This window comes from Gopherus evgoodei, chromosome 13 (assembly GCF_007399415.2).
Source record: "Gopherus evgoodei ecotype Sinaloan lineage chromosome 13, rGopEvg1_v1.p, whole genome shotgun sequence".
NCBI classification, from domain to species: Eukaryota; Metazoa; Chordata; order Testudines; family Testudinidae; genus Gopherus; species Gopherus evgoodei.
The window spans coordinates 12,431,180-12,455,143 of NC_044334.1; the positions used below are offsets into that span (position 1 = coordinate 12,431,180).

The following is a 23,964-nucleotide window of genomic DNA, read 5'->3' on the forward strand; positions in this document are numbered from 1 at the left end:
ATCTGAGCCCTATTATTATTATTTAGCACTTAGTCTCCCATGGCCATACAATTCCCATTAGTATTTACTTAATTAAAAACATTAGCGGTCTCTATTCAAATCAGATCCCGGCAGTCTATAGTACACCCCAAGCACTATCCCAAGGGAGGCTCTAGTAGCTTTCTTCCTCCATGTGATTTTTGCCCAGACAGACTCTGTCTTATCCATTCCATCCCTTCTTATTTCTTTACAGTTAACCTCATCATTGATATACAATGCTACTCCACCACCTTTGCCTTTGTTTCTGTCTTTCCTAAACAGCACATCCCCCTCAATACCTGTACTCCCGTCATGACTACTATTCTACCATGTTTCTGTTATCCCTATAATATCTAGTTTCACTTCCTGCACCAGTAACTCTAGTTCCTCCATATATACTGCTTTGTCTGCCTAGATTGGGCATTCTGAATATGCTGGGCGGATATTAACTAATTAATCTTGACAACAACCCTGGAAGTTCAGTAAATACTACCAGCCCCCTTCTAAGCAATTTGTCCAAAGCCACACAGCAAGTCAGTAACAAAGCTAAGATCTCAGGAATTCCTGGCTTTGTAACTCCTTGCTCAGTCTAGGAGACTGTACTCTGTTGCAGGCTTGGGTCCTGATCCAAGACTCATTGAAGCCAGTGGGAGTCTTTCCATTGACTTCAGTGGGCTTTGGATCAGGCTCATAATGGCTACTATCCTACCTTTCAGGGAGAGAGCAGTACATCAATGCAGTGATGACAGCCAAAGAGATCTTCCACCTAGTTAAAGAGAATTAAAGGTTAGGTTTACCTTGACTTCAGTTTGCATTTGCTGGCATAAACCAGAGTGCAAGGCACCCACAGAGGCATGCCCCCTGGGTGTGATGGCAGTAATGAAATATGGTGGCAATCCTTCCTATTGCCTGGAGAGGGTGAGCACTGCCTTAAAGGTGGGTAGCAGTGCATGTTGAGGTATTTGTGTTGATGTGGGGAAGCATTTTCTCAGCGCCTCTCCTCAGCAGCCTCCATTGGCAGCACTCCTGTTGAAACTCCATATGAAGACAAGTGGTGGTGGACTTCCCCGCCCCACTCCACCACCAGGACACAACAGTCCTTGCCAGTTAAAGCAAATCCAGCCCAAAATAATCTGACAGCTTCAAGCACAGAGTAAGAATGAGGAGCATAAAATATGCATATGGTGGAAAGGAGGAGTTAAATTGGAGCCTGATAAATCTAATGCTGAAAGAAATTCCCACTGAGGGGCAGCATGTCTGTCACAAGGGGCTTCGCAGGCAGCAGAAATAAAAAATAATGAGCAAGCCACGGTCCAAAGAAAGCTGAGGGACAATTGTTTTATTTTGGGAAGCTCCACTTAGCCTTATCAGCCAGCGGTGCCCTCTGTCTGGTGCCAACGAACATGCTAGCTGTCTGGCAGTTTTTATTTTTACAATGATCCAACAAATACACATCATGCCAGGCTATTTGTACCATCTGTCACATAAATGTCATCTTAGCAAATGAGGGTGGACACCTGGGGATATCAGTGCTCAGACACCATTTGAAAGGGAATTGCTGGCTTCTGCAGCAAAACAGGAGCCTTGATGGCCAGGAGGTTGGCACAAGTGTGACATAACAGTACTCTTGTGAGTCCTAGAGCATTCATCTGAATTTTCTCCCAAGTGGTACCTCTCCTTTCACATTCTCTCTGGCATTACTGAGAATCCAAAAGGCATGGGAGATGAATGTTAAAACACCAGGGCTTTGTGCTGAGTAAATGCTAGTTGATGGTTGAAAGGAAATGGTGCCACGTGACATGATGACTCTAAAAAGTGAGTTGACAGAGATTCCTCCATCTGCGCAGAAGTAAAAATGACTCACTTGAAGTTCACATGTGGATTGACATTTCTAGTTCAATAGTCCAATGTACCTATTGTTGGTACTGGCATGGGTGACCCCAGTCCCACCCCAAACTGAAAGACCCCTTCCCCAACTGAGGGGGGTGGAACCACTGAGCCTAATCAGCAAATGAATATGAGGGACAAACAATGAGAAAACAGGGACTGGAGTGAAGGTCCCAGGGCCAGCATGAGGGATCCAGCAGCGAACACTGAACAGAGAACCCTGTACAGCACCACTAGCACATCATGAGGTCATTGCTTGCAAATAACCACAGACCCACACATGTACAGTATACTACAAAATTAATTGCATTTAAACATTCTTTCATTTTTAATAATTCTTGATGATAGAGATTACATCCAAATAAAACATTAGAAATCTTCCTTGTAGAAATTCTTTGTAATACCCCTGGAGGAAGGAATTTGCCACAGGAGTAAAATATCAAGGAAAGTTACACAAAACAGAGCAAAATCCTTTTGTTATTCAGACATAAAGCAGGCGTAATCCAGCTCATCAACTCCACTGAAGTCCGTGGTAAACCAGGGATGAATTTAGCCTAGTCTGCTTCTATAGATCCTTTTTAGGTAACCCATAGCTGTGAGAAATTGCTTGTTACTTAGTCAAAGTAAAAATGTTAAAATCCCCAGTAGAAATAGTGTTCAGATTATTAAAGAAGCTTTTTGCATTTCTGTAACTAACAAATGACTTTGTTTTTCAACCTGACAGTCTGCAGTGCTTGTTCCATAATTCAGAAGGGAAATCAATCAGTATGGTTCAGACTATCTGTCAGGAACCACAAAAGCGTGTATGAAGGGGAAAAAATATTAAGCTCCAGATCCTGCAGTTGGAACTATGTTGTGTCTATAGGACACCTGGGGCTCTAAAGGGGCACAGAGGCCTGGCTGTAGGGATCCAACTGCAAAATCAGAGCCATAACATTCTCTTTTTGAAGGTAAGTAGATGATTTTTTTTTTTTACTGTTACAGGTCAATATAGGTGACACCACAGTCATGTTTAAATAAAGTGTGTGTGTGTAAATGCCTGGGTTTGGAACATTATTTCCTGAAAGCAGATACTGCAGTTGTTACTAATTAAATGCCACACTCAAAGAATCTTAACAATTGCAGTCTAACATTATAGCCTTTCTTCTCAAACTTTGTAGTAAGCTGAAATTCAGATTATGTGCTGTTACGGGACAATAAGTAATGGGACAATAAAATGGAACTGTAATGCTTTCTCTCTGATCCCTGGTGTGTTGCAATTATACTTTTCAGCCAGTGTCTCATTGCTGGGGATGTGAAAATGTCCTAGCTCAGTCATTTTTCTTTTGTCTTGCATATTTGAAAATTAGGTAAGCATTGACATATTTTTTGTCCCCTTTTTATGACTGGTGACAGTAGTAGCCAAACAGGTCTTTTCAGTTTGGATAAGCCTTACCCGTCCAGTGAACAAAGACAAATCTGCCATCTCCCTTGTAGTCATTCCAGAATTGCTCTATAAACAGATTCCCCCCCCATTTAAATGTTATCATTGGAGATAAAATGACCCTTGGATTAAAACAAGCCCTTTTCTGAAAATGGCATTGGTCCTTAGAGGTGTCTTATGCAATTTTTTATTTTAGCTGGGATTTCTGTGTAACATGTTTATTAGATACCAGTTTTTTCCCCCTACAAGTTGAATGTAGATTAATTTTTTTTTTAATCTCTGGCATAATTCCTCTACCACGCTATTGCAGTTCTGCGCCAGCATAACTCCATTCATTTTAATGGGGGCCACTTGCCCATGCTCCATAAATACCTCATGATCCATTCTCCTGTATTCTCTGCTTGCCATCATGATTTCCATGGAGTTATATAGGGACAAAACTAGAATAATGCATTGGTGAACTAAGGGTTATTTCTCCTTAGAACATATTTGTTGATACTCAGATGACAGAGTAATTGCTATTTCACTAGGAAGGTGGTGAAGCACAGGAATGGGTTACCTAGGGAGGTGGTGGAAACTCCATCCTTAAGAGGTTTTTAAGGCCCAGCTTGACAAAGCCCTGGCTGGGATGATTTAGTTGGGGTTGGTCCTGCTTTGAGACCTCCTGAGGTCTCTTCCAACCCTAATCTTCTATGATTCTATGATTCTTGGCGAGTACTGAATTTCGAATGGCAGAGGAGAAAGCTCACTGGTTTTTGTTTTTAATTTTTGGAAGGGCAGAAAAACCTAAAAGAACTCTAATGTAGTTTAAGTAAACTCTTCTGAATTATGAATATTGACTAAAAATGTCATTTTAATCTGCATACTGAGCAAAATAATGTGGGCATCCTCCACAACAAGGGTGGGTGGTCCAAATCAATGCACTCTATCATTTGGACAATTGTTCTTTTTGCAGACTAAGTTGTCTTCTTCTGGCTCTTCTTCCCAAAAACATTTGTAATATGGCACTTGGATTCCATATGACTTGAATCACATCATAGGACACTTAATGGGTGATTCCACCCTACCTCTGGCCCTTACATGTATAATGGTATACAGAGACAATGAATAAACAGCAAGGGATCTGGGGAAAATTTCCCTGGTGCGGGAGCAGTATATGTACAGCCTAAGCGACTGTGTGCTGCTTTCCTCTGCTCTCACCCATAAGCCCTGGTGTAGGGGCATGCTTGGGTCAGGGCCCTAGTACCAAGTGCCACAGGATTCTGGGTTGCAGTGCAATCCATAAGCAGCTGTGGGCAGGCTGCCATAAGTTAGAGCAGCTTTGAGGCTTCTGTAAATTATGTCAGGTGACGATTTGGTCTCTGGAGCAGTTAAGAATCCAGAGGACTCAAAGATGACCTAAAGGTATCATTATCCTGACCCCCAAATCTGTGACTTCTGTGCTGTCTCTCGCAGAGGCCATAAGACAGAATCTGCCCTTCAAACTACAATGCACTGCTTGGTGTAAAGGGCACCGTGAGAACATCTGTATCTGTGGCTGTCTCTGTGTGGCTGGGTGTGCAGTCACAGGCATAGGAACAAATTACAAAGCAGGAGCATACCACTACAGAGACACTCATGTCCTGAAACGATTTTTTGCTGTCTTAGAGCAGATACTGTGGAATTACAATGAAGATATAAACAGTCTTTGCTACTTTGAACTAGCACAACTATTGGTTTAGCTTGGTTTTCACTTGTCCTAGAAGCCCAAGGAGCCAAGGTTTTGTATTTCTTCTGGCAAACTATATTGTTAATTGGCACAGATGCCTGCTCCTCTAGAGATGTACCCAGCAGTGACCACATCTGCTTGTGGTATAGGAACCTGTTGCTCTAGCAACAGAATGGAGCTTACTTTTACCCCATGACCCAAGCTGGGAAAAATAAAGTTGCTACTTTCCATGTTGATAGTGCTACATTTTTATTGCTTTCTCCTCCCACAAAAGACTTAAACAGTGAGTGTTCACAGAGATATACACCACAATTCTGTCTTCTGGGTTTTTTTTTTATAGGGCTGGCAGAGCTTGGAAAAGGCTAGATTTCTTTCTTTCTTTGGGATCTGGGTACCTAATTCCATTATCCTCCTTTGAAAACTCAGCCTAAGAATTTTGTGAAAGACACAGCCCTTCTTTCCCCAACCGAATGGTCCCTCACTGAGTTTTCTTCCCCTTGTGGGCCTCTCCCATGGACTTCCATGATCTGACCCTTAATTGTGAAGAAGAAGAAGAAGAAGAAGAAGAGGTATCAAGTCTATTCTGCTAGAAGTAGAAAGGGAAGAAGCGATCAGATATGTAGCTTCCAGGTCTGTGGGCAAAAGTAGCTTCTTCAGTTTAACAGAGGGTAAATATTACTGTAAATGTTGTGCTAGATTTACTAGTAAAACCAGATTGGCTGAAAACATTGTAAGCCCTAGGCCTGAAAGAAATAAAGAGAAAAACAAAGAAAGAAGCAAAATAATATGTGCTATATAACCAGACTTACAAGGATGGACTTATAAATATCTGCCTCAGTGTTCTCCAAACATTATAATAATCTGATAATAGTTTTTCTTTGCAACTTGGCTCCATCTTCCCTACTGCTCTTCCTTATAGCTTCATTTAAATGAAAACCTCACTGTGTGAAAAGTTTAATGAGCAAATTACCTACTGTTTGATGACATCTTGCCCAAAACTCTTTTAAAAGACTACAAGGTCTCTTAAAAATGCTAATTAATAACTCAGCAGAAACCTTTGGAGACTTTAAGATTTGACATGTCACAGTGAAAACTTTTTTAATAAGCAGCTGGGCTGTTGTGAAGAGAATGCTTCTTTAAAACGTGACAAGTCCCCTCGGTAGCACTTTATGTTGATCACTGGGAGACAGCGAGCTAATGGAGAACATGAATTCAAAAGTAGGGCTGCTGGAAACAGCTGCTGTTGTGTCCTTCTGCATAGTGTGACTCTCAGATGCCATAGTGGCTCCTTCACTTTACTCTTTTGGTATCTGATAAATTGTGGTTTCATTAAAAAAGAGTCTGTTGACTCTGTGTGGTGGACTTTTTCTTCTTTAAGTAGAAATTGTACAATGCCAGTAAATTATGTGCTTACTCCTCCCAACAAATTCTCACCCTAGATTTCATTTTGTGCATGTCAAAGACATACTTATGGTCTCAGCAGGTCTATTTCCAAAGTGAGCCTTATAAAGTAAGCTCAGAATGTTAATTTGAAAACTGTGGTGCAAGGTCCCTAAGCAAAGTGCCCTGGCAAGCTGAAGGAAATCAACAATTTGTATTAGTATTGGTGATATTTTGTTACTGCATAAATAAAGGCCCCTCTGGATTGAAATTCAATTTTAGCAACTTTTCTGGAGGCAATCTGAAACATTTGCCTCATCAGCCAGGGCCAGCATTGCAATGTCTCTGAAATACTCTTGCCACCAAAGTTAATTATTCATCGCTTTCTTAATTTGATTAAGATTGCATTTGAAAGGTGCAGTTGCAATAGGGCAGTTGGTTCCTAGTTTTTAACCCAACAGGGGGGAAAAATGGTTTCACATGAAATTTATTTTGGTTGGCACCTATTTAGAGTCAATTTACATCTTGGATGCAGTAGCCAGATTGTCTCGTGGTAGATCACAGTTCAGTTGTACAAATAGGGTCACAAAATATGTAATTATAGGTGACTTCATGATATTAATGCTTCTTTTGAGAAGGAAGGTTTTTATAAAGGCTGACGAGAAGGGGCAATGAAATATAACCTGCTACTGTGGCCGCATTCAGAGCAAGACTATAATTACCATGCCCCTCATTTCTACCAGCCAGTCAAGGGAAAAAAACAGCCTCATATTTTTATGTATGTACCATATAAAAGCAAAATAAACCCAACCCCAAATCCAACACAGATCTTCCCATTCTTAAATAATTTGGCTCACCACACAAGTCAAAACACAGGATGTATTTCATACCAGTAAGTAACATTATAAAATGTAAACCCTAGTTTGGGGTAAAATTCTCTACAGATTGCATTGTGCTCAGGGATCTTTTCTTAAGATCTTTAAAATCACTATTTTTTTTTTGGGCCTTTTTCTTTTTTAAAGTCAGCAACTTGTCTTTTAAAAAAAAGACACTGATAATTGGAAAGAAAAAGGACAAAATAGTTTAACAAATCAGCAAATGCCATTGCGTTTGGTGGCTATACTTGTAAAACTGTCAGCTGTAGTCTATAGTGTTACAGATGTCTTCAGGATCAAAGCTGACAAAACATGACACAAGTCTATAAGGTTTGGAAACTCAGCTCTCTGGCACTTTGACGGTCTCTAAAGAGAAATATTTTATATTATGATTTTTTTTTAAACAATTGTTTTAATTTAGTGCTTGTGAAAAATTCTGGCCTGTTTGGTCCCCGTGTACAAAACCAATAAATATCTGGGGAAAAGTCCAAAGAAAACATGGGGATCAACTAATTGTTGATGAGAAAAAAGGGACAGGAGTACAGATTAAGGCCCAAAACAAGGGATCCAGAAAGGAGCATAGAACAGAGAGTCCTGAACAATGCCCACTCCCCTGAGACTCTAGAGCAGTGGTTCTCAAACTTATTTGATTGTACCCCCCTTCTTTGTGTCTGTCGTCGTTTACGCCCCTGCCCACCACCCAAGCACATATGCTGATTTAAAAACAAAACAAAACATGCAACTCTCACTAAATATTAAAAACAGTAAGGCATTGATTCAGACAGAGCCAATGATCCATTGTAATAAGAGCAAATCTACACTGTGATTGTGGTTGATGCTTACAACTAAATGTGCACGCTGCATCATGGCGAAAACAACTTTGTATAATGCTGGGCAAGCTTAACAAATCCGTCAAAACACACAGCATCCTTAGAGTCAAATGCACAGCGCCATCTGAGGACCTGATATGTCTGGAGAAATCGGTTTTCCTAGTTTAATTCATTGCTCTGAGTAAAATTTGCTGTGTGCAGTAAGATTATTTTCCCCTAAAGCCGCCGCCCCCCCAAAAAATACATTCTTCCCCCCACTCCTATTGAGAACCTCTGATTTAGGGAATCAGTGAATGCTAGTTTGACGGCCCAGGAGACTGAATCTTTTGTTTAAACACAGAATAGATACAGCCTGGGTAAGCACAGTGTAATGTGCCCCAGCTCTCACCTGGGGGGGCCAGAGAGAATACTTCATAATTCCACAGTCCATTCAGTCTTTCAACAGTCTGAAGGGATCCCCAACATGATTGCCAGTTAGTGCCATATATGCCGGTGGTTTCTGTGATCTGGCACGTCTCTGTTGGGAACTGGATTTATATCAACAAATTAATTTTGTAACAATTTTCAGCTACTGTTGACCTTAGCTGGATTTGAACCAGTGACACAGATGTGAAAGGTACTTTCTCTCCTATCATAGAATTATAGAAATGTAGGGCTGGAAGGCATCTCAAGAAGTCATTTAGTCTATTCCCTTTATGCTCAGGCAGGGTTAAATATACATCCCTTACAGATGTTTGTCTATCTTGTTCTTTAAAATCTCTAATGATAGGAATTCCACAACCTTGCTAGGTAACCAGTACCAGGTTTAACTATCCTTATAGCTAGAAAGTTTTTTTTTCCCCTAATAGCCAAACTAAATCTCCCTTGCTACAAGCTAAGCTGAATACTTATTTTCCTACCTCAGTGGACCTGAAGAATAATTGATCCTTCTTGTCTTTAGAACAATTTTTTATATATTTTTGTCCCATGCCCATTAAGCTTCTCCTCTGTGACTTGAGATGCCAATTCTTTCAACCTTTTCCCAGAGGTCATGTTTTCTAAATAAATAACTTTTAATATTAACAACAATTATAACTTGCATTGGGTAATATTTTTGATTAGTGAGTAAAATTGTATTTGTTTTTTCATTGTCATCATCATGATAAAGAGAAGAGAATAAATGTTGTGCCTGAGGATTTCCAGGTTAGTTTTGTTTCAGGAGTCATCTAGTCCCACGAAACTTAGAGATAAAATTTTTACAGCCATGCACTGACTTTTCTTTCTTATGATTAAATAACTGGGAAAAAATATTAACAGAAAATAATACTCCAGATGGATACAACTATGAAACTGTTGGGTGTTTTCTCTATAGAGTTATGGACATTTTCAGGGTGAAAGCTGTCAACATGGGGAAAAGATGGGAGATCATCTGGACAATGAGCTTTTGTTTTGGCGTTTTGAGCGTCTGTAAAGACTGACATTAGGAAATGTTTGTATTTTATGTATTTATGATGACTAACACCCAAGGCTGTATCAACTTGTCTCTTAGTAATTCAGCTTTCTACAGAATGTTATGCAGTATGAAAATGACCCATACAGTCAGAGAAGTCATGAAGAAAAATCAGTCAAAAGCAAGGAAAAATTCTTTGGTGAAATGGAACAATCCTGAGCCTTGGTCTCGTCAGAATTCTTTGCAGATTGCTCAGTGTTGACTTTGATGCTTTTTAATCTTCTTTTCTTTAGTTAGCTTCTTTGAAATGAAAAATAAAGCCTTATAGCACAGTACAATCTAGCTGCATCATTAATGGAACAGATGGTCATTTTTGTCTTGGACTACAAAATTGTATCACTAGGTATCTGTCCTTTTTGGCAAGGTTACCTGCTTGAATTTAATATTATGCAATAAGCGATATTAAAGATCTGAAAAATCCACAAAAACATGATGAGGGGAAAAATTAAAATGAAATCAGTGCATGAGGAATGATACACTGTTTTTCCCTCACCCTCAGGAAACTGTTTCTTTGTAACTCATGGTGCATGGTCATTTGTGGTTCCAGGTCCCCTTTTAAAAAAATAAGTATGTTATATTTCATAATGAGATCTATGTCTGGTTGGTATGTGTCACTGAGATAACAACAGGTGTGTGTGAGAAGAAAGTAAAGAGCTGATGCTTGAAATATGGTCTATCCATTCTCCCACACCATTTTCCATAGTTATTCCAGTCTTCTGGAATAAGGCCCTGAGCCCTAGAGATCATCCGATGCCTTCCTGTAGCATCGTATCCCACTCCCTGGAATTCATCGGTAAAGAGCTTTTCTGTGTAATACCCAGGCCCATTGATCAGTATCGTTACTAGTTGGCATGTAAACTTCCCCTTGTCTGTCTCTGAGCTGATGGTTTAGTTTGTTTGTTTGAACACATGTTTTTTCCAGCATATCTATGAGGCTGAAGGAGTATTTTAATGGAAGATTGAGTACCAGAGCTTTGCCACAGGCATGTCATTCAAAAATGGAGCTGGGGATTTATTAAAGGCCTGAGATGCTGAATACTTTCAAATCTTCATAGCTTCAGTGAGTTGAGGGTTCTGCCACCTCACAGAACTGGAACCATTTTAGGTTTTAATGTATTCCTCACATCAACTGTTGTTGTGGACAATAGTTTTCTTTTCATTCCTTGTTCTGAAGAATACAGGTTCAAGCTTGGAAATCCTAGATGCATGGAGCTCTCTTTGCCTTTAATAGGAGTGAGAGGTGTTTGGTGATTTGGAGTGTATATGTCGTCTTAATTCATTACTGTGGATAATTTCTGAGACTCAAAAATTAGAGATGGAAAAGGCCTGTTAGGTAATTCATGTTTATCTTTATCTTAACAAGAGTGAAGAAAAAGAAAGCTTTACCTTTATAAAAAAAAATCAAATCAAATCTATGTTTATTTACTTCCACTAGGTGGATCCTCTGTCTCTCACATATTCTCTCTCCAGACATGATAATAAGAGGTTACCTTACAGCCCTTATCTGCATTCCTGAATGCAAATAGTATCCCATGGTAGTGTAAATTTCAATCACTGATGAGCAGCTGTGACCTCTGGATTGGGCATTTTCTGGCAGTTGATGTCTGGCTGGAGGTATGGACAGCCCAAGGCAGAGCTGTTAACCACTAGGAAATGCTGAGCCCCATGGTCTTGTTTATCCAGTTGAAACTTACACTGTAAAATCCTGGCTCCCTCAAAGCCTATGGTCCTACAGGTCACCCATAACAAGAGACATGAATGTCCTAGCAATCAGTTGATATGGTCTGTATGTTTTGAGCATGCACATCCCTGATCCAGAAACATCTCCTAAACTCTGCCAGCCTCCCACACAAACTATTTGTATTACAGGAGTAATCTGAGGGGGGGCAGCACACAGGGGGCACAGTTGGGATGTTTTTGCAGGATTAATGTGCACCCCTCTCTGTGGTCCAGCATTTTGGCTCCATATTTGGTGCTAACCAAGTCAGTGGCAAGAAATGTGTCTTGTCTCTGGCTGAAAGAGAAAATATGAAGAGGCCATATCACATTTCCTAGGGACTGTCGTATCATAGCAACAGTTATCTGTCTCACTGCTGTGCCACTGCATCATTTAATGTTCCACCGCTTTTTCTCAAGGGTGGAATCCATGCCACTGTAAAAATTACTGCACATGAATTGGTAGTGTTGTTGGGTAATTACAGTACCAAAATGTATAGCTACAAAATACATCGTTATTGACTCTGTTTAGAATGAACTGTTGCTTCTGCATAAGAATATGGGATTTTATTCCTCCCCTTTCAAAGGACTTTTAATGGAAAGCTGAATATTAAAGCTGGTGAGAAAATTTTTTGTCAAAATGCTTTTTGTTAGAAAATGCTAATTTGTTGAAACTGAAACCCTTCATGGTGAAAGATCAGTTTCAACAAATTTCCAACGTCGAAAAAATTATGCCAAAAAAGTTTCAAGATTATTAAAACATCCCTATTTTTATATTTTTCAAGTGACACATTCCATTTTTTGGTTTAAAACAACTTTTTGTTTAGAAATATAAATTAATTTATAGGTTAGTTTTAAAAAAAGTGAAAAGGCCATAATTGAAATGAAATGTTTCGAATTATCTAAACAAAACATTTTGTTTGACCTGATCTAGATGATGATGATGATTGATTATTTATTTATTTTGCCTTTTTGGCTTGTGAAAAATTTTTGAGTTAATGACTTTTTAACTGACTTAAGATCAGAATTTTTTTTTGTTTCTTTTAAATTCTTGCAGGATGGGAAAACTGTCCTCTGTCCAGCTATCCTTTACTATGTGTTAATAGTGCCTGGTTCCCTTAACTAGATGTGGCTTTTCTTGTCACTTTTCCCCCAAACTGAGGACTTTACATGGAAAATGAAAACACTGTTCCTGAATAATTTATGATCAACAGCAGAAACAGAGACTTTGTTCTACACTAGCACTTTTGTTGGCAAAACTTTTGTTGGTCAGTGGGTGTGAAAAAACATCCCTGACCTATGTAAATTTCATCGACTAAATCACTGGTGTGGACAGCACTATGTCAGCGGGAGATTCTCTTCCACTGACATAGCTACTGCCGCTCATTGAGGGTGGTTTAATTATCCCAACGAGAGAGCTCTCTCCTGCTGGCATAGAACGGCTACATAGAGAACGTACAGACCTGTGCCGCTGTAAGATCCATAATGTAGGTATAGCCAGAGTCCCTGCCATGAGGACCTAGAAAATATCCATGTCAAGGAATGCATCACCTTACTGATCACCCTGATTAACATGGAGAGGCCAAAGATTCAGTGCTTATGGGAAGTGAATTCCTTCTTTGCCCCTACAGAAGGTCTCTCCAGGTCAGAGTTGAGGATGATGTGAGAGGTTCACATTTCTGCTGCCCATGCTTTTGCTTGTTCTGTAATTCTATGGAGGACGTCATATCACTAGTGTCAGTCTGGCTTCTTTAATGGGCACTAAAAATACCATTCATAAAAAAGATTGCAGTATTGTTTGGAAACCACCCAGAAGCAACCATGATTTACTGACTACCTTGGCTTGTCAGGTCTCACTATTGTGGAGCATTGACAGCATTTACACAGTGATGTAAGTTACTGCACTGTGAAAGCAATTGCCAAAGTGTCATAAAAGCTTTAAAAAAAGCTAAACAACCCTTGCCTTTGTGCAGCCTGGATAAACTGCTTTCTGTTGTGTTATCTAATCTCAAGGTTGACACTATCTCAGCAATGTAGATTGAACCTAACCTCTTTTGAGGAAATACAGTCTTTGAAATACAAGAGAGGAACCAAAATGACACAGAAATCTGAGAGCCTTGGTGTTTGACTTTAGGTTCAGAAAGTTCAATACATTTCTCTTGCTAGAAATTGCTGATATAGGGATGTGTGGATTGGGGTGGAGCTGCAGTCTAAGGGTATGTCTATACTGCAGGATTATTCTGATTTTACAGAAACCGATATTTGGAAACAGATTGTATAAAGTTAAGGGCACGCTGCCACAATAAGCACATTAATTCGGTGGTATGCGTCCATGTCCCGAGGCTAGCGTCGACTTCCGGAGTGTTGCACTGTGGGTAGCTATACCATAGTTGCCGCAGTCTTCCCCACCCATTGGAATTCTCCCCATACAGAGATTAGATTCAGTATCTCCCAGGCCACGTCCACACTACAGAGTAAAATCGAAATTAATAAAATCGATTTTATAAAACAGATTTTATAAAATCGATTTTACGCATCCACACTAGGGCACATTACTTCGGTGGTGTGCGTCCATGGTCCCAGGCTACCATCGATTTCCAGAGCGGTGCACTCTGGGTAGCTCAGTAAAAGAATGGGACCAATAACTTCGATTTCCGTCCACACTAACCCTAAATCGATTTAGTAATATCGATTTTAGGGTTACTCCTTTCGTTTAGCTGGAGTACAGAAATCGATTTTAAGACCCCTTAAAATCGATTTTAAGTGCCTTGTAGTGTGGACGGGTACAGCGTTAAATCGATTTAACGCTGTTTAAATCAATTTAACGCTGTAGTGTGGACCTGGCCCCATACAGTCCATGCTGGAGCTCTTTTTTGATTCTGGGACAGCATGGTCACCTGTGCTGATCAGTGCTCCATGCTGAGCAAACAAGAAAAAAATTCAAACGTTCGTGGGGCTTTTCCTGTCTACCTGGCCAATGCATCCGAGTTCAGATTGCTGTCCAGAGCGGTCACAATGGTGCACTGTGGGATAGCTCCCGGAGGCCAATACCATCGAATTGGGGCCACACTAACCCTAATTCGAAATGGCACCTCTTCGGGGTGGAGTACAGATATCGATATTAAGAGCCCTTTATATCGAAATAAAGGGCTTCATTGTGTGGACGGTGCAGGGTTAATTCAGTTTAATGCTGCTAAATTCCAGATAAACTCGTAGTGTAGACCAGGCCTAAGGAAGAACAAAGCCACAATACCTGAATTACCACATATGGGCCGACCTTCACCAGGATATTGGTTCTCTATACTAAATCAATTAATATATTACATTTTTGTTTTCCCTTTTTGCACAGCTGACGACTCAACACAAGATGGTGCTGTCATCCATCACTTATATCGGCTGCTCCCTATCCATCTTCTGTTTGACTATCACTCTGGTCACGTTTGCTATACTGTCGTGAGTAATTTTAACTGTATACCTGGCTGAGCAAATATCACCCCGAAAGTTTGGCAGTTTAATGCCAACATTTTCATTTCAGACCACCGAACTGGATATTTTCAGGTGTTCAAAGGTTATTAATTCCCTAAGCCCCTTTAATTAGATTCTGCACATATATTTGTAACAGTTGGCTGGTTGTTCCTCAATTTAATTTCCCAGGATGGGAAGGTCTTTAAATAGCAAGTTACATCCTTGTAATATATATCCTTGTTTTGCCCTGGTTTTAGAATTTGAAAAGAGGGTTTGTGGCTGGTATCAGGGCTGATCCTGAGGCTGATGGGAGTTTAGCTTGAGCAAGGACTGCAGGATTGGGACTTCACATTTGCCTTTATGTTCATCTGAAGCAAGGCTGTATAGAGAGGCATGACAGATGCAGGGGCAATTCTTCCTTCTTGTCTCCCATCCTCTTGTGCTGCATGCATTTGGGAAGGGGTTATTAGAACAGCCACCAAAAGCCTAGAGAGAAGAGAAAGCTGTGGCAAAACCTCCGCACCAGCACCACTTGAACTCTCAGGGTGAAACACTGCACCTTTTGAGGTCAATTTGAGTTTTGCAGTTGCCTTCAATGGGGCTGGGGTCAGGAATGGCGGATGTTCCCTAAAAGGGCGGGGGGGGCGGCACTGGCACCTGAACTATGGCCCTAGCCCTCGTGCATCCCTTCTCCCTGAGCCCCTACTCTTGCGCTGCCTCTTTCCCAGAGGCCCCACTCATGTGCCACCTCTTTCCCCCAAGACTCTGCCCCCACCCCCTACTTGGCCTTTTGGTCCCTCTCCCATGTCGCTCACCCTTACAGCTGGTAAAAAGTGATGGGGCCATGGACCTCCCTCTTCTGGCACCCCTGGCCAGAATTTCACCCTCGGGGATTAAGTGGGTGAAGTGCTGCATAGGACTTGTGCTGGCCCCTCTGCTTTGGGATGAATTTCACACCAGGCTGGGAAGAGTTTTTATTTTTTGGTTACCCTGTTTTTTGCTTTTAATCTGCTGAGAATACATCATTGCTTGCTGCTGTCTTATCTCTGTGAAGACACTTCCCCAATCTTACTAAAAGCAACTTTATGAGGGTAACAGTGTAATTGCTAATCAGCTTCTCTCTAGGGAGCTAATACAGCTCACTAGTGACCTATCTGGGGACTGATGCAGGGCAGTAGTCTTGCATGGTCTTTTGCACAGGAGTGAATTCCACCCACTATTTTTTCAGAAAGGTTTGTCAACTAGATATAGGAAAATGCTTAGTCGTTCTTCTAGCTGGATTTCCCTGCACACTATTTTTCTTTCATATTTTAAGTGGCTGCCACTAAATTGTACCTAAAATTAAGGTTGAGTAAATCTTATAGTGAGCCTGAGCAATTTCTGAGTTGTGTTACTTGATCCTTGACTTAGACACTGAACAAAATACATTGGGCAGCACACTGTAGTATAGAGGCCAAAAACCAAGGTCATGCAAATGAGCATAGGATGCACTCAGAAAGGACCCATATAATGCTAGCCAATTTTGTTTACCACAGTGAGAATTCAGATAGAGAGTGAAACTCCCAAGGTTGGATTCATAATATAATTTGAGGCTGTAGCATTTACTGCTGCATTTCCATATTCATAGACAAGTCATTCACCTGTAGATACTAGCACAATGCAGCATTATAAAAATATGGAAATGATGGGCTTGATTCTCCGCTCACTCACTCTGATGTAACTCCTTTGACTTCACTGGAGTTACTCCTGGTTTAATCTGTGTCAGTGAGATGAAAAGCAAGTCCAGTGTAGTTAATTGTGAAGAGCTGTAAGATGATTTGGCTATGAAAGATACCAGGTACAACTACATTAACACAAAAACTAATTGTTAAAAATGAAAATGGGTTAAAATGTCATTTACATAGTTAAAGGAAACCCCAACATCCCCAAATTGCCTGTTACTCTTCTGAAGAATCTATAGCCTAGACTCTGATCTCAAGTTTTATTGTCTAAAAGATGCTGTATACTACTTAGTCCTGCCATGAGTGCAGGGGCCTGGACTAGACCTCTTGAGGTCCCTTCCAGTCCTACGATTCTATGTATAACTTTAGAATTGACGCTGAAATATAAAATACTCAATAGACTATAATCTTACATTGGCAGATAGGAATGGGCAAGATGATGGAATAAATCTTTCCTGCTTCTAACTTATATGAATTTGGCATATATTTTTCACACAGAACTGAAACAATTATATCACATCCTACCTTTTGTTTTCAAGCAGTTACTCTACCTCTGCTGGCCTTGTTTTCCAACGGTCCCTTAGTGGAACAAACAAATCCAACAAACCAAGTGAAATTCACTCCAGTGCTTGTGTTAAAGCTCTCTGCACGACTTCAGCCTCCTGTTAGTAATGTGAAAGTCCTTTAGTGGTCTCTCTGTACTGGAAGACTTTTGCCGTTGAGCATTTGAGACAGTTAGGAGGATGAAATAGTTTCATTGTTCAATGAAATGTATCATTGTTTGTTTTTTATTTGTATAACAGTAGTATCAACTGAACTCAGGGCCCAATGTGCTAGGTTCTGTACAAATACACAGTAAGCTACAGTCTTTGCCCCAAAGAGCTTACAATCTACATACATAAGGCAAAGGGTGGGAAGGGAAACAGAGGCACAGAGAGAGGAAGTGGCTTGCCCAAGGTCACACAGCAAATCAGTGGCAGAGCTGGGAACTGTATCCTTGTCCGTTGAGCCCAGTCCAGGGCCTTAGCCACTAGACCAACTGCCTCCTAATCATTTAAGGGATTATTTGACCACCCAAGTGTAATTTCTGAGCATCCTGTTAAGAGGACCAGGTTCAGAAGATGGATTATATGGGGCGTTTACTGCCCTACAACAACAACAAACCATTAGTTGTCATGTTTATTTAGTTTGTGATATTCCTTCTAAGTCTCACGGTCTGACCGGGTCATGCATGGACGCACTGTGCAAGGCTGGGGCTCGAAGGCACTATGATAATATAACACATGGAAACGCCAGTTCCCAAAGGGCTCCAAAGCCTACATATGTGTTCTTGGGCAGTCAGCGCCTTTGCTAGTGGGAGATCTACTCCATGGATCCCTCACTGCTTCTGACTGTGAGAGCCAACAGCGGACGGGAGAAGGTTTGGGAAGGAAAGGAGGTTTGTTACTTCATACAGCTCCCAGGAAGACACCTGGGCTATGGAACCCATAGGGAAATGGGAGACATCAGAAGGCTTAAAAGAAGAGCTTGGACACAGGTTATAGTCACAAGGCTGAGTTACACCATTCACACATAGCATTTCTTTGAAACCATGCCATGCCACTTAAAATAATGTTATTAGTTTTTTGCTGGAGGACAGAGTCTCATTAGACAACTGAAGGGAAATGTTGCAAACTAGTTTTAAATGGCTGTGAGCTAAGCAGAGCAGAATCTGTCAAATTCTTCGCTTCTGTACACACTGGCAACAGATAATCAGTTTCGAAGAGTGTTGCAGCCTTACTTACTTTCTGGATTGGTGATGCTTTAGTTTATATCTATATGAAGTTCATTACTAGAGAGAGACTTGCACTGTGCAATGCTAAGGGGGGAGAGATAGCTCAGAGATTTGGCATTGGCCTGCTAAACCCAGGGTTGCAAGTTCAATCCTTGAGGGGGCCACTTAGGGATCTGGGGCAAAAATCTGTCTGGGGATTGGTCCTGCTTTGAGCAGGGAGTGGACTAGATGATCTCCTGAGGTCCCTTTCCACCCTGATATTCTATGATTCTAAGTTGTCTCTTTGAATTACTTGTAGGACATAGACAGACCTGTCTCTCTTCAATAACTGGGTGTTGGCTAAAATGATGACAAAAAAAGCCAACATGACAAAAAGCTATACTTGTTTTCCACCTAGTCAGTGTCATTGTGTCATCTGGTGGTGGGCATTATAAGACGTATCATCATGAGCAGTTGGCAGTGCGGTGAGATGAGTAGGAAAGATGGAAATACCTATCTTTGTATACAGACAGTACTATTACTCATGATGCCAAACATCCAGCCCAGTTACTGAAATGGTTAAAACTGATAGATAGGGACTGGCAGGCATTGGATTAAATAAGAAAATTTGCTGTCCCTAAATCTTCTTCTCTTTTTAGAATCAAATTATGTTGAGGATCTGAAATATTCAGGCAAGTGGAGGTTTTTCACTTCCTGGTTCTGGTGGGGAAACAAAGCAAAAGTGCAGAAAGCTTTTAAGAAAGTGTGTTCTCTTAGGATTTTCAGTCTGCTTTTCTAGAGCTGAGAGAGAGAGGTTCCGACTTTTTGTATTGCGTTAATGCCCAGGTGGCATAATCAGGGTCAGGGCCCCACTGAGCTGGGTATTGCACAGATACACACAAAGATACAGTGCCTGCCCCTGTGAGGCTGGCAATCTTACCCAAGTCAAACCTGAATTTGAGCCTTTTTAGGTTCACTCATTCCTACTGAAATAGGCATAAAATGTTTGTGTTGAATACAAGATAAAATCAAGCTGTGATGTCATTTAGGCTGGATTCTGCAAGATGTGGAGGGTCTTCCGCAAGGTGCTGATCTGTGCCCACTGACATCCTTCGAAGCTCAGCTCAGCACCTTGCAGGATTGGGCCCTTTATTAATACTCTTCCAACCGATACTAGTAGAGCTACTTAACGTGCAACTCAATCCTTTTGGTTTTTTCAGTGTTGTGTCAGCATATGGGGGAACCTGATTAAACACAGCTCAATCTTGAAGGAAGAAAGAACTCAAAACCACATAATAAAAAACAACCCCATGCAAATAAATCATAAATGTATTACTGCTTCTTGGAATATTGTTCTACTCATGATCCTTTCCTGCTTCACCCAGCTCTGTCAGCACCATGCGTAACCAGCGCTACCACATCCATGCCAACCTGTCCTTTGCCATCCTGGTGGCTCAGATCCTGCTTCTCATCAGCTTTCAATTCAGCCCTGGAATGGTAAGTATTGAAAAGACCTTTTTTGTTTGTTTGTTTTTGGCAAGTCACCTCCATGGAAGTAAATACAGCATGCCGAGCGCAAGGTAGTGTGTATTACAACCTTTCTCTTGTTTTAAACACACATCTATGCCAAAAATCCCAACCCACAGCACAAGACAAAGCAAGTTAAAGGCCAAACTGTTTCATCGCTACATCCATCCATGCTTGGCATTTGCAAAATAAAAACAGAGATGCTGATGGTCAAATGTATGAATCTATTTCTATTCTGTTCCATTCTACCTAGATTCTCATACTGCCCTCATCACCATAATGTCCAAACACCTTATGCATTAAGTGATCTAACATCTGTCATGTTTGGTTCATCCTTTCTCTCCTCTTCTCCCCAGGGAGGAAATAGCATATGCTGTAGTATTTTGTGTTGGTAGGATTTTTCCCCAGTATGTCCATGTTGCACTTTGTTCACATTAGACAAGGAAAATTGAAGAAGTGGAAGGAGGTGAGGTTTCTGGTGGTCCTAGTTCCTGTGGCAGTTAAGTTCTTCAGTCTTGGACTAGCTCCTGAGAAAGCTCTGTCTCCTGCAAAGATGAACTTTACTTGTGTCACAGAAAGTTCTGTTGTGCTGAGGAACAGAATTGTTGACCACAGTCCTTATCCTGGAGTTTTAGATGATTTTTTTGGCTGTCATGGCCTTAGGCAATTGAGCGAATTGAAGATAATGACCAAGACCTTAAACTTGATTCAGTATTCAATGGGAAGCCAGTGTAGAGAGAGAGGATGTGTTTGATGTGGTTGAGATAGCCATGCTGCTGAAGAGACATGCTGCAGGGTTTTGCACTGGCTGGAGTTTCCTAAGGACTGGTGGCTCTGTGCCCCAGGTATAAGTATTGTTGTCGTTCAGGTGGATGGTGATGAAGGTGTGCATGTCCAAAGCCAGGTCATCATCCACCAATATGGGACAGAGTTTCTTAGCTAGGCAGAGACGGTAGGGAGCATTACTTGAGGGTGCTGCTCTGTGAGAGCACTCCTAGACTATGGACTGAATTGACCAATTGTAGGTGTGTACCTGTTTGCAGGAAGGGATCCCTCCCACCATGCAGTTCCTACAAGACTTTGAAAGCAATATACGAACGTATAATTTAAAACTATGGGTCATATTGAACCCTGAGATGCACTAATCTTCAGTTTATGGACACAATCCTGCAGATGACAAGTTCCTTGCTACAAGCAGCTGCAGGATCAGGACTGATACCGTTTGTTACAACAGAAGAATAGAGATGTGCCAAGTTACCCACAACAGATGTAATGAGCAAATAGCTCTGGCTTCCCACCAGAGGAAGAACATGTAGTTTGTTACCATTGATATACTGCTGTTTGTGTGGGGTTTTTGTTCGTTTGTTTGTTTAAAAGCTATTTAAAATTAATGCAGGATCCTAAGATGTAAATTCCCTCCCGCATCAGGAGAAAACAATCATATTTTCAGATAATATTCCACAGTACTTCAGTTTTTTAATAGAACAAAACTTGGCTGCTTTAGAGATCAGCTGCTGTACCATACTGCTTCTGACAACCAACCTGCAGGGTCTTATTCATCTGTAATTCTTTCTGTTCTCACTGCAAGCAAATATGAGAGTTGTGTGCTTTTAATTTGGGCAACAAAAAACATAGATAAATTTGTATTCATATCAATTGGCATCCTGTGGGCGTCTGGTAAGTTAATAATAATATCTGGCATTTACATAGCAGTTTTCATCTGAGGATCTAAAAGCACCTTGTAAAACTGGGTACCCTAATTTTCATTTTACAGAAGAGTCATCTGAAACACAGAGCGGGCAAAAGACTAATAGAAGATCACCCAGTGAAACAATAGCAGAGCCAAGAATAGCATATAGGAATCCTGATTTCTAATATTCCACCATCTGGAGGCCAGGGCCTATACTTTTCTCACTAGTGGTCCATGCTGCCCTGCTCCTCACACTAAAAATGCCAATATGGCCCTGTGTTTCTCATGTCTTGGCATCCCTGCATTGGATGATGGTGATTTTCAGCAGCAGTGTCATTTGTGGGGCCATGGCATTTGTCTCTCCACCCATGTGTCAGCCCCTGACATGTACAGCTCAGGGAGAAAGGTTGGCATAAAAACATGAAGGAAAAGTGAACAATTCAACCCCAAACTTCCTATCAGCTGAAACCTCAGCAGTTCCTGAATGAGCAAGATAAGGTGTGGGAGAGAAAATGACAGTGAATGGTTTAGATGGAAAATAAAATGCAGACAGCAGAAAACAGCAACAGTGATACAATCTGAAATAGAAAACAAGGGAAGCTTCACATTAAAATAATGCTCAATAAATCAGGAAGGATGCTAAAACTCCACGAGAGGACAGTCTTGGGGAAATAAAATACACATAGGAGTAACACAACATTGACAAAAAAGACTCTCTCTTCATGATCTCTCTCTTGCAATTTCTACTGATATGGGGTTTTGAACAAAAGCCCTTTGGCTCCTTGTTCTCATCTGCTCTCCCCACCTACTCTTCTAAAATGCTAAGAATTCTCAATTGCCTTTCTGGTGAAAGCTCCTTTTTTGGATGGCTCTTGCGAAAGCTGACTATGTTTACCAAGCTCTGGCCTCTTATGGTCCTGTCTGCAAGCCTACATGGATGGTTTAATTAAACTTGTTTAGTTAAGCTGCTTCAGTTAAACTGATGCAAACTCCTGTGTAGATACTAATTTCATTTTAAGAGTTCTGTATTTCGATTTAGCTTAAACCTTCTCCAAGTTGACTTGAGCTAAATCAAACTAAGCCTACTTCTAAACCAGAATTAGAACAGCAATGGTTTAACTGAAATGCTTTAATATCACACCTTAAGTAAACTGGAGCAATTTTCCCTGCAGACAGTCCCTAAGCCAATGCATGTAACCTCTCTGTGTTTGCTTCTCCACCAGTAAAATAAGGATGATTATATGTACATATAATTATAAAGGTCTTTAAGAGCTATGGAGGAAAAACTCTTCATAAGTATTAACTACATGATTATTATTGTTTTTGTTTGTTTCTATGTTCGGATAGACGATCCTTGGTGTTACAATTCATCCTTCTTATTATTCATGTGTCCTTGAAAGCTTTTACTTACTGAGTATTCTGCTGTTACTAATTTAAAAACTGATTACCCTTAATTGCTATTTTAATTGCATGGGCTGGAAGATACTGCACAAAAGAGAGAATTTACTCTAGGTGGTTTGTTTCATCTTCTCTTTCTGCTAGAGATGACCCTATCTCGTCAAGGCAAAAAAAAATTCTATAAACCCTATACACAACACCATGCTCCAGGTGTTTCTCACCCTTCAAATCCCAGAAGCTTGGACAGGATATCAGGGGAATCACTCAAAATTGCCCTGTTCTGTTCATTCCTTCTGAAACATCTGGCACTGGCCACTGTCAGAAGACAGGATACAGGGATAGATGGACCATTGGTTTGACCCATTCTTATGTTCTTATATTTTCAAATAAAGTGTAGTAACAATTAGGTCGATGTAGCCAGACTAAGTACAGCAAAGGCCAAGGAAGGGCATTATTTCAAGAGATCATAGAATATCAGGGTTGGAAGGGACCTCAGGAGGTCATCTAGTCCAAGCCCTTATCTAGTCCAAGCCCCAGATGATGCAGCAATACCTGAAATTACCACTGCCCTTGGATTTTACTCAGGATCTCTCTAAACCACCATGGAATCTGGGTGCTTCAGCCTGGATACCAAAGAGAGCTGCATGTAGCCCAGTGTTTGTGCCAAGCGAGCAGATCTCAGTTACATTAGCTGTTCATTTGCCATTTCTACTACATTCATTTTGTAGAGAGCACAAGTGTAGTCAATTCCATTATAACCATAAAACAGAGGAACTCTTTCCCTTAAACGTATTTAGCTCCTTATAGAAAATTTAATCTCTGAAACTTAAACAATAGAGATAAGCTGCATTATATGTTCTACAGCTCTCAGTACAGAATTAATCCTGAAGTCACCTGGGCCATTTTCTTAGAGTAGCTTCTGCACATACTGTATTTTCTCCTACTGACAGGAACATCAAGCATCTTTGCCATCCAAACAGTGGCAGCCAGAGTGGATTTTTTTAAAAAAGTAAAAAAATTGTTTTCACATGCTGCAAAGAAAAAAAGAAAAAAAAGCCAGCGGCATCCAGAGACCTGTATATTT

General features: G+C 40.7%; 1 protein-coding gene across 4 annotated transcripts in view; it reads left to right on the top strand.

Annotated features, from left to right (window-relative positions):
- The window catches only part of ADGRD1 (adhesion G protein-coupled receptor D1), a 238,653-nt gene that overhangs the window by 143,379 nt on the left and 71,310 nt on the right, over window positions 1-23,964 (top strand). For all 4 annotated transcript variants that reach the window (XM_030583439.1, XM_030583437.1, XM_030583436.1 and 1 more), the window contains 2 exons: window positions 14,676-14,779; window positions 19,651-19,762. In XM_030583439.1, the coding sequence (XP_030439299.1) occupies window positions 14,676-14,779; window positions 19,651-19,762 (216 nt within the window). The remainder of the gene's footprint in view (window positions 1-14,675; window positions 14,780-19,650; window positions 19,763-23,964) is intronic.